Source organism: Ostrea edulis, chromosome 1, assembly GCF_947568905.1.
Source record: "Ostrea edulis chromosome 1, xbOstEdul1.1, whole genome shotgun sequence".
Classification (NCBI taxonomy): domain Eukaryota; kingdom Metazoa; phylum Mollusca; class Bivalvia; order Ostreida; family Ostreidae; genus Ostrea; species Ostrea edulis.
Window position 1 is genome coordinate 107,242,341 of NC_079164.1, and position 11,107 is coordinate 107,253,447.

An 11,107-nucleotide genomic window follows, 5' to 3' on the forward strand; every position below is an offset into this window, starting at 1 on the left:
ATTTAGAAAGATCATAAAGCTATGCACTGAAGACTCCAGAATGAGGCATAACTTTAGATAGGAGACTCCCTGGTAAGTCCATGTATCGACTATGATACTCAGGTGACCGTTGAGGCCTATGGGCCTCTTGTACGATAAAGAATATATCAATCTTGCATCGGAAGAATAACACCTGCCCTCCCTTCTGATAGTAGAATTATCTAGTACCCCTGCACAAAGATTGTATAGCCAAATTGTGTATGGCCAGTGAACAGACGAAAATTATCTAAGCTGCGAGTCTTAAGTTTAGATGGTACTTCCGCCTCTCTTGACAAACTTGTTGTTAAAAAGTATGTAGAAAAACTTTTATATCAAATTTTTAAAATACAGATAAATAAACCTGAGTTGGGGTGAATCTGTAGCTCTCCGATCTATCAAAAAATTTCTTACAGAGCTGCAGTTCTGCAAATGTTTACATATTATGTAAATGGCAATACTTAATCTAGTCTTTATTAAGCAATATCCTTAGGATAAAGTGAAAACCATGTTTAACTATACTAAGCATATGGTTAGCAGTTTAGAAGTTTAATGCAACCCATCGTCGGAAACCCACGGTCGGTCGCACTCCTTTTACCTCCCGTGGGATACAACGCCGAGATTTTCGTTGGAAGATGTGTCTCGGCTTTTATATGCAATTGGTCGCTTTACCATTCCTTATTGTGATATTCAACCAATGAAAAAAAACCTTATGTTCGTAGAAAAATTACACAAGTAAGTTTAAGATACCTATATAAACCGATGAAATTCCAAGTCCGTTAAAAAAACACATTGTTCCCGTATGATGGATAAAGGTGGCGAGACTACCAGTGCTGAACATGTAAACCTGTAAATAAACTCGTACGCAGTAGTAAACGTTTGGTAACACAGGCTTTTTCTCCCCATTCTTTATAGACACAAATACACCCTCCGCTTCAATAATGCAGATAAAGCATCTCGTTGAAAGTTTTGTAACTTGTCCAACTTAAACGTAGTCAAAATCTTCGCTTCTTTACATACCTCTCTCGTGCAAGTTTTACACAGTCGATGTCTCACCTACTAAAACTACAAACTTACACGTGAAAGGGATTCCCAGACCATATTTTAATTTAAATTTGCATCTAATTTTTAAATTGTATCATGCAGGACCGATTTTATTCACGTGTCATGTACAACATACCAGTGGCGGATACAGGATTTCCGAAAGAGGGGTGGTACTTGTGAAAGTGAAGTATTAGCCAAAATAATCAGCCATTTTGGGTGCCAAATCTTGAGTTTTCATCTATATATTTTTTATAGTGGCACGACAAAACACACACACTTTCATGGGCGCCGCATTACTGCTGACACTTTGAGTTCCGGGAATGCTTACGGCGATTCCCATTGGTCCTCGATAGTTCACGTAAGGTCATGTATTTTATGCAAAAATATTGACGTTTTGTCCTACGGGAGGTAAAAGGAGTGCGACCGACCGTGGGTTTCCGACGATGAATGCAATCTGCTAGGGAATGTGTTAAGTAAAATTTGAACATGATAAGCAGGAAATTCATGCTCAAGTATATGATTAAGGACTGAAGAATTCTTATGCATAAAAATTTATATAGTATAGAGCAGTAGTATGCCATTCCAAACAATAATGTTGAAGGCAGTGGTTATAGCCTTTACAATTTGTTGACTGGCAAGTATGAGCATTTCCTGGAAATTTGAAAATACAAGAAATGAAATTACTTCTGTGATTTTTCACTTTCTGTTATTAGGTTTACACCGATTAAATTATTTAACCCCACTTGATGAATAACATTACAGTATTTCACAAAACCTAAATGAAAAAGAAAATGCAGAATGTCCCATTTTTCAATATACTTCTTTGGTTTCCGGCTCTTCCACCTGGGCTCGGAGCTTTGCCTTGCACACCTGTGCAGCCATTGCTTGAGTAAGTTAGGGAAATCAGTCATCTGTCATTCATTATCCATATTCATATATTTACATTTCCAATGTTTTTGCCTTAGATATCTTTACTAATTATTATAATAGCCATTTCCTTATAAGGTGCAGTTGTGAACAATGTGCGTATGAATCCTTACACACAAACACACAGATATGGTAAGTTGACGATGGGGAAGCTGGAGTCATTAGTTGTTGGTTTGCCTTTATGTCTATGTTCAGTAAAACATCCAATATGAAACAGATGTGGAAGATTCTCTGGTGTCTTTTATCTTGAGTTCACTGGGATATGTCGAATGGACATATGAATGAAAATGGATATTGTTGATAAATAAAATGTCGTCAGTGTATCTAAATGTCGAGTTGAAGGCCACCGGAAGATATTTCCTCTTCTCACGCAGAAGTTTTTTAATAAATTCTGCCTCATAAGAATACAAAAACGGGTCAGCTAATAAAGGAGCTCAATTTGTGGCCATAGGAATTCCAATATCTCTTTGTGCATCTTTACCAGTAGAATTACAGTCTAGACGAAAAATCAGAACCGTCACATGTGATGCATATTTTCAGTGTGTACAGTATATTGATTTTTCTGGTTGGTTGTTGATTTCTTTCATCTAGACACGTAAAATATTTGTTATCTTAAGACATTTTCAAAATATGTTTTCTGTGCTCGTTTTTTGGGTGAGAAATTCCTTGGTGTGATTTACTGGAAGCGATCAGCTGCCTGTCCCTACGTAGAATGAAAATGGGCTATTTCCGTTGCTCTGTTTAAAGGTTAATGTGTAGGTTTCGTATGTTACTGCTTATTTCGTAATTATACAATATAGTTTAAACTAAGCAGTCTAACACTCTAAACTAGTTCAATGAGATTTTCTGGAATTTTGTCCAGTGCTTGCTGAAAGTCTTTGATAAGGTCCCCTGGGTCCTCCAAACCAATACTTAAAAATGAAAGGTAAAAAAATAATATATGATTCAATCAGTTTCAAACATAGGCATTGGAACTCAATTTGTTTTATAATTCGCACCTGATTCTAACGAGACCGTCAGTTATACCACCGCTCTGTCTGTCCTCTGACGTCATCAACATCGGGCCGTGCGTCATCGTAGCGGGATGCTGAATTGTACTTTCTACTCCTCCCAGCGAAATTGCTAATTGAAGAAGACGCAAGCCCTGTCATCAAATAATTATATCGGTAAAGAAAATGTATATAAAAGCAATCTTGTTATCTTTATTTTATAAAGTAAAGTATCAAAGTCCATGTTTGATTTTTATTTATTCTATATAATCAAAATTATTCTTGGCAAGATTGGGGTGATTAAGGACATGGTGGTACTTCCACTAGAATTCCCCCTTCCTGCACCCCTCCTTTGATCTCAGTACCTCTACTAGAATTTCCCCTCCCTGCACCCCTCCTTTGATCTCAGTACCTCTACTAGAATTTCCCCTCCCTGCACCCCTCCTTAATCTCAGTACCTCTACTAGAATTTTCCCTCCCTGCACCCCTCCCTTAACATCAGTACCTCTACTAGAATTCCCCCTTCCTTGACCTCAGTACCTCTACTAGAATCTTCCTTTCCTGCACCTCTCCCTTGATCTCAGTACCTCTACTAGAATTTTCCCTCCCTGCACCCCTTCCTTGATCTCAGTACCTCTACTAGAATTTTCCCTCCCTGCACCCCTCCCTTGATCTCAGCAGCGATCATTCCACTGAACATCTTCATCTGTTTCTTGGCAACTTGATGTTGTGGATGTGATGGTAGACCAGGATACCTGACCCTCTCAACCTGTACAAAATTAAATTACAGACATGATCACATGACACAAAGCCTATAGCTCAGATTTTCAGCTTATGTTAGTTTCGTCACCTTAGGGTGCTTTTCCAAGAATTCAGCAACTTTCTGGGCACTAGAGCTGTGTCTTTCCATGCGTATAGGGAGAGTTTTGATTCCACGAAGCAGAAGACTTGCATCATGGGGTGACTAAAAAAGAGGAAAGAAGTTTTCTGGACTATGATCACATCGGTTCCAAGTGTCAGACGGCAAAGATCAACATAGTCCATGATCATGCGCAACGTGTAGAGAGTTAAGATTTTTGGCCGATGACATATCATGTCGAAAATGGTATACAGTCATCGTGAGTGGAATGACAAATGTTAAAATCGATTTATTAAAAGAAACCACCAACGTCGCAAATGGTAGGAAGTTCTTGAGTAGAATCCCGTGGGGATTCGGGTTAGAATATGTCCTCAGTACCTCCTTGCTTGTCGTAAGAGGCGACTAAATGGGGCGGTTCTTCGGATGAGACCGTTAAAACTGAGGCCCCGTGTTACAGCAGGTGTGACACGATAGAGATCCCTCCCTGCTCAATGGCCGTAAGCGCCGAGTATAGGCCTAAATTTTGCAGCCCTTCACTTGCAGTGGTGACGTCTCCATATGAGTGAAATATTATTGAGAGGGACATTAAACAATATTCAATCAATCAGAGTAGAGAAGAGAATTTATCAGTTTTCGTTGATTTGTAAGAAGTACGTAAATCTCATTAATTAGGGTATATATTGTACATCATGATCAAGAGCTGATGAAATCTTCTTATGTTAAGATATAAAATACTTCTTTAAAATTTGACAATATGAAAACGAATTAAATCAGTATGATCAGCATTTGTTATGACATGTTACCATCGTCGTCCCCAGGCTGGTTTGATAATGAAGCATGGTCTTCCAAAGGTCAACAGAGGAAAAGGTCAAACATCCGGCCACGAGGTCGCTGTGTCCACCCAAGTATTTTGTACTTCAATATGATAATATATTATAATAGATTGTGAAGAATATCTTTGATTTCTTAACTTGATCCCAGCCCTCTCCAGTATGTCAATATCATATGTTATCCATGAAATTTCGTGAAAAGAAGAACGTCTCCCATCTGAGTGGACCTTACTGCTGTAGTTTCTACTGTAGATTTCTTATTTACGCGAGTACTTAATATCGCGGTATGACTCGTAGACGTCAAATTGTGAGAACATTTATTCGCGAATGGATTGGTGATGAAGAGATTTTACATGTACATGTATATCAGCAATATAAAAATAAAACCTTAAAACGTAATTCTATTTCGCGACATATGGTTTAATGAGAATTAGACCAAAACAATTCTCAAATTTGGAAATAGAACGATTTTTATAGATGCTTGTATAAAGACAAAATACTTGAAATCTCTTTTACAAATACTAGCTAAGAATAGAGGGCATATCAGACTTGTTCTTTTATACGAGTATGAAGAGATATGTAAGCTAAAATGGAACAATGACCAAAAATGAAAGTGGAGATATGATATCATATTGACTTGAATAACCTTCAGTCATTAAAAGAAATATGTCTGGCATGTTCTTCTGATGTTTAAAGAAAATATTCAAGTTTCATTTGTATCTTAAAACATCTTGAAAAATACTCTTATTCCCAACAACCGCAGAAGCAGACAAGCCTGAATTTGCGTGAAAGCTCTTTTTTTTTTGGTATATGTATAACGAAGATTCATGTTTGTTCATATCATAATGCTGGGGACATACCAGGAACATAATGGAGAATAAAATATGAATATATAGAAAAAATCCTCAAGTTCCAAAGGGGTGATTTATCAAAGCATTATGCAAACATCCTCATGTAGAGTAGATTCATAACATCATCCCTGACACCAGAGAGGGGCCGCAATAGAGTTTCAATTCTACATTGTACTACATTTGGATAATGCAACTATTTTCATAATCTTCTCGGGAAGATTATTTCTAATTTGCCAATGTATGGTTATCGAGAGACTGGTCCGTCATTTGAACTTCAGACTCCTTCACCCAAGGATGGTTTGTGTCAGGTATGGTTGAAATTGACCCGGTAGTTCTTTTAAAAGAAGTTGAAATGTGAACAGTTTAAAGAGGGACGCCTCACACACGGACGGCGGACAAAATTCAATCAGAAAAAAAATACTCGAGCTTTCAACTCAGATGAGCTAGTAATGAATACTCGAGCTTTCAATTCAGATGAGCTAAAAATGACCTCTGAAGACACACCAGCTGTGCATTGATACGTCGATTCCGTGCTGTATGACGGGCTGTAGATAAGGACTGGCGAACGTGCTGTCGACCATTGTCATGACGTTGTCCAGCGACTTTCCCAGCTTTCCGAACTCCTCCAGATCAAGAATAGCCATATTTGGATTACATGGGGTCTCACCATATAGCATCTGTTTCAAAATTCAAATTACACAGATATCCATCGTCACAAACCACGGCCAAAACGTACGATACTCTCTTAGGAGAGGGTTACATACAAACTCCAGACCGTGCCTTGAGACGATGACAGATATCAAGCTTAGCTCGATTGATTGTTGGAACTCACGGTATACCCGTCTATTAGTCTATGAAATTTAAATATGGGCCCCATATATTAATTGTGCTTTGTTCCCTGTTTCTAGATGATTTTAGATTATACCCAAGTATCAGAATTCTGTTATTTAGGCAGAAAAACATTTGAAGTTTATTTCATTTTCATGGAATTGATCATAGCACGTAAAATGTATTGCTTGAAGCACTGAGCACTTCAAACATGGCAGGTAAGTTGAGCGAGTTTTGTGGAACACTCGGATGATACCGTTCACATCTAAATTTACTTGGTAAGCATCATCAGTCCTACAGACAACTACTACAGTTGACGTGTTTAAGTATGAATACCGTATAAGTAGAAAATTTAGCGATGATTTAATTCTGGCATTATTAGCGAGAGTGTTGAGGTCGCTAATATTGAATATCGCTAAAAATTTATTCCATGTCGGAGGTAATAGTTATCTTTCTTCGAATCATAAAGTCGCTAAAATTAGCTCTTGCTAAATATATATACCCATAATTCATGGACAAATCGCTAAATTTGTGTCTCACTAAAAATACTACTTGTACGGTAATTAGCTTGTCTACATACCCTAGTATTAGCTTTGATGTGTTTCTTGTATTCCTCCACAGGACACCCCGTATTAACAAAGGTGTACTCGATTCCATACCGAGGGAGTATGTTCATTATTACGTCATATGTTCCACTGTAGCAGGGGTTGTTTGCCACCTACAAAATGTATCAATCCGCTCTTCTTAAGGAAACAGACAATAGAGAACAAGACTTATTCTACATCTGGAATTAAACAGACAATTTCTAAAATATTAGTCTACCGACAGATTTATTGATTATCTTGATATGAAAAGGACGTAGTAGATATACTTGCTATGTGATCGCCACTTTTCAGGAAACAAAGTAACGCTGTGGATATAGCAGCCATTCCTGTGCTAAACACGAGGGAGCCTTTTCCACCTTCTATGCTATTTATTGCAGCTTGAACAGATTGGCAAGTGAAATTACTGAACCTTGAGTAAATGTATCCACCCTGTTAAAAATAATGAGTCGAGTCTTCGTTGCATTGGGCACACTATTCCATGCTCACAATTTCAGTACGAACGAGGCTTGTTCGGAAATGATTGGTCGATTACGAAACGAAAGATACAATTACATGTATCAAACCATAGTAGTATGTAAATATCCCTAAATTTTATTTAAAAGGGAATTTTCAATGGATTGGTTTTATGATATATCAATCACAGTATTTGGAAATGAAATACATCAGGCTAACTGGAGCACTCCAGCGAGGTGACCTGACGACGTCACTGAACGTTACAAAGTATCGGCCCTCAGTATCCCCGTTTCGATATGTATACACCATGAAGTTTATGAACAGAAAATTTAATCTTTAATTCTTGTATAGAATGGAAGTTGCATGTAAACTTAGAAAAAACAAAGGTTATGGTTTGTTCTACCAGGAAAACAAAGATCAATTATGGATTTTATTATAACAATTCTACTATAGATGTAACTGATAAGTACAAATATCTTGGTATAATTTTACAATCAAATGGCAATTTAAAACATGCCTGTGAGGATCTTGCTGCTAGAGCCAGAAAAGCTTACTTTGCCTTGAAGCGTAAACTACCTTTTGGCTCTGATCTCTCACCAAACTTGTGGTTAAAACTATATGAATCAATTATTGTCCCAATTTTAACATACTCCTCAGAAATTTGGATCTCTGACTTTAATGCAAACCCCAATAATTTTGATAAAACTCCTTTTGAAAAAATTCAGAATTTTATCTTGAAAAACATCTTAGGTGTACATAATAAAGCATCAAACTTGGCAACAAAAATGGAATTAGGTGTTCTCCCTATTCATGCCAAAATATACCAGCTTGCTATTAAATACTATTCTAGATTGGAAAATTTAGCAAAATCTAATGATAATCACAATGTTTTACTAAGGAATGCTTACTTGGAAGATGTACACTTGGCTAGTGAAAATAAAAAATGCTGGCAAACTTGTATAAAATCAATACAAAAGATGTTAAATGTTAACGTTGACACTGAATGTAAAATGTTTATTCCTAAACTTAAAAAATTCTTTGAAAATAAATTCTTTTCTGAACTTCAACATATTAACAACACTCAAAGTGGTAAGCTCTCATTTTATAGTACATTATTCAACCATGATGTTATGAAACTAGAAATCCAACCATATTTATGTCTTCCACTTCCTAAGAATTTAGTTTCTTATCTTACCAAATTAAGAATAAGTGCACATAAGTTGTATGTAGAAACAGGTCGATATTGTAATCCGGTCATTCCTAGAGAAAATAGATTTTGTTTTCATTGTCAAACTATTGTTGAAGATGAAAAACATTTTTTACTTGATTGTCCTGTGTATGAACATATTAGAAAAATGCATTCAAAACTACTAGATATTAATACCTTATTTTGTTTACTAAATCCACATAACCTTGTATCTACAAAACAAACCTGTCTATACATCAGAGACTGTTTTAATGTTAGAAATAAGTTTTCAACAGTTTGATATTTTGTAATGTATCAATATATATGTGTATCTATGTATGGCTAACAACACATTCTTATATAATGTGCTTTAGTGCCAATAAAGAATTGAATTGAATTGAATTAAATTCTTCATGCCTCGGTGTCCACATATATAAGATCTATACTAAAAACTATTTTTTTTCCAGTCTACAGTACCTATAAATCTACTAATTTTCTTCACTTATAATGGGATGTGACAAAGGCAATTTAAACTGAAAAGTATCTCAATCATTTCTGAACGATCCTCGTTCATATTAAATGTATTAAAAATATAACTTAACATCACACAATTGGAAATGATATACAGATGTATTTTCAAACTGGTCTATAAACTATGAACTATAAAGCTAACCTCTTCTAAAATCTTGAGATAGTCATCAACAGATTTTAGTTTGTAGGTGGAAGAATGAAAAATGGGTGGAACCAGTGCCTCTGTCGCAGGTCCGGAAGTGAATGTAAAACGTGACGACGTTGCCACAGTGTCAGGAGTGACGTCAGTGATATAAAGCCCGCCCACACCCCTCTCCAAATCGGACTGTGGAGGAAACCACTTTTGACTAGAAATAATAGATACATTATCTGAAACATAATTGAACTTTTAATAAAGAGTGTTTGACATTGTAAACATTTCTGGTCAGACAATACAAGGTGAAGATGACGAACAGTGATCAATCTCATAACTCCTATAAGCAATACAAATAGATAGTTGGGCAAACACGGACCCCTGGACACACCAGAGGTGGGATCAGGTGCCTAGGAAGAGTAAGCATCCCCTGTCGACCGGTCACACCCGCCGTGAGCCCTATACAGTGAATAAGTATATGTTCCCAAGATTCAACCATAAATCACACCACTTGGCAAAGTCATTTTCTGATAAACAGAAAAGCAAAATCCGAAACAAATGAGAAAACAAAGGTTGGGGGGGGGGGGATTGCAACAACCCTGATGAAGGAACAATGAAAGAATACCATAAAGTACGAAATCGGGTACCTGGAATTAGCAGAAAGAAAAAGCTACTAGTACTAGAGAAAGCATTGCACTTGAAGGGCGATCAAAAGAAAAATTAAAAATATGATAAACTTCAATTGAAAAAGAGAGCATCGACTCCATGAACTGAACATCGATAATTAGCAACAAAACTAACATAACAAAAAAAAATGTTTCATCTATAAAAAATGTCAGGGAGAATGGAGATGTGTCAATGTAGTAGTCTTAGTTTAAAAGGATGATCATAAAAACCTAACCTGCATTGTATGTATAATGATGGAGACTATATTGTATGTGAAAACATTGTCAGATATACGCATTTAAATAAAGTATTTAGTACAAAACAATATGGATTTATATCGAACAGATCAACAGCTTTAGAACTATTAAGGTGATAGTTACGGGTATTGATAATTGTCAAATGCTAGTTCTTTATTTAGACTTAGGTGTTGTAATAAAGATCGTTTTGCGAAGCAATAAATCTTATTCAGTCACTTACCTCATCTCCGATGCTGTATTTATGTACACGGTGCAATACTTAGAAAAATATAGCGGACGAAGTAGCAATTATGACACCATATGTATTTAGAACATGGATGTGTGCATGAATATTCGTAGATACTACACCTCTTTTTTTTCGCGGCTTTATTAAGGAGGGAACTACGTCCTGTGACGTCATTTAGAAGTCCCCTATTAAATGAAAGCAACTACAATTAATATCCCTTACAAATACATATTCTAGTTTGATAAAGATGAAAGTTTTCTTCAATGATTATATTCGTAGAATGCAGGAATTATTGGGGGACACTATTTTCTTCTCATCATGCATCTTAGAATAATGAGGTTAAATCATAATATAGTTAGAAAATAAGAAATTTCTAACTTATTTGTAAATGTTTATTTTTTGTCTATCTAGATAATCGTCCTAATCCTATTTTTATCTTAATTCAGAACTCTCAGGCAATGGCCACTGTTCAGAACACATCACAAAGCATACCGTCGTAATGAACTATAACATGTTTGCTTTCAGGGAAAAGTGTAATCTCAGCGAGATTCGTCGAGGCTGGATATTTGGACTGAGGCCTCTTCCGAATCTCAGATCAGTCTCACACAAAGTGATTCGGGAAATCTTGCCCGAACTTCAGCCGCTTGTTGTGATTAAGATGGGTTAAACTGAATTTCTTGTCCGCTTCAACTTATCGCCATAGACAT

General features: G+C 36.4%; 1 protein-coding gene across 1 annotated transcript; it reads right to left on the reverse strand.

The window, feature by feature from the left end:
• Window positions 1-1,597: 1,597 nt before the first annotated feature.
• On the reverse strand, window positions 1,598-10,527 carry LOC125667263 (L-methionine gamma-lyase-like). Its single transcript, XM_048900632.2, has 10 exons — window positions 10,395-10,527; window positions 9,261-9,465; window positions 7,219-7,377; window positions 6,924-7,061; window positions 6,020-6,192; window positions 4,638-4,749; window positions 3,826-3,939; window positions 3,610-3,744; window positions 2,985-3,130; window positions 1,598-2,897 (listed from the first exon to the last, which is right to left on the reverse strand). Exons 1-10 carry the CDS (start codon window positions 10,397-10,399, stop codon window positions 2,810-2,812), a joined length of 1,275 nt encoding a protein of 424 aa, XP_048756589.1. The 5' UTR covers window positions 10,400-10,527; the 3' UTR covers window positions 1,598-2,809.
• Between the last annotated feature and the right edge of the window lie 580 nt (window positions 10,528-11,107).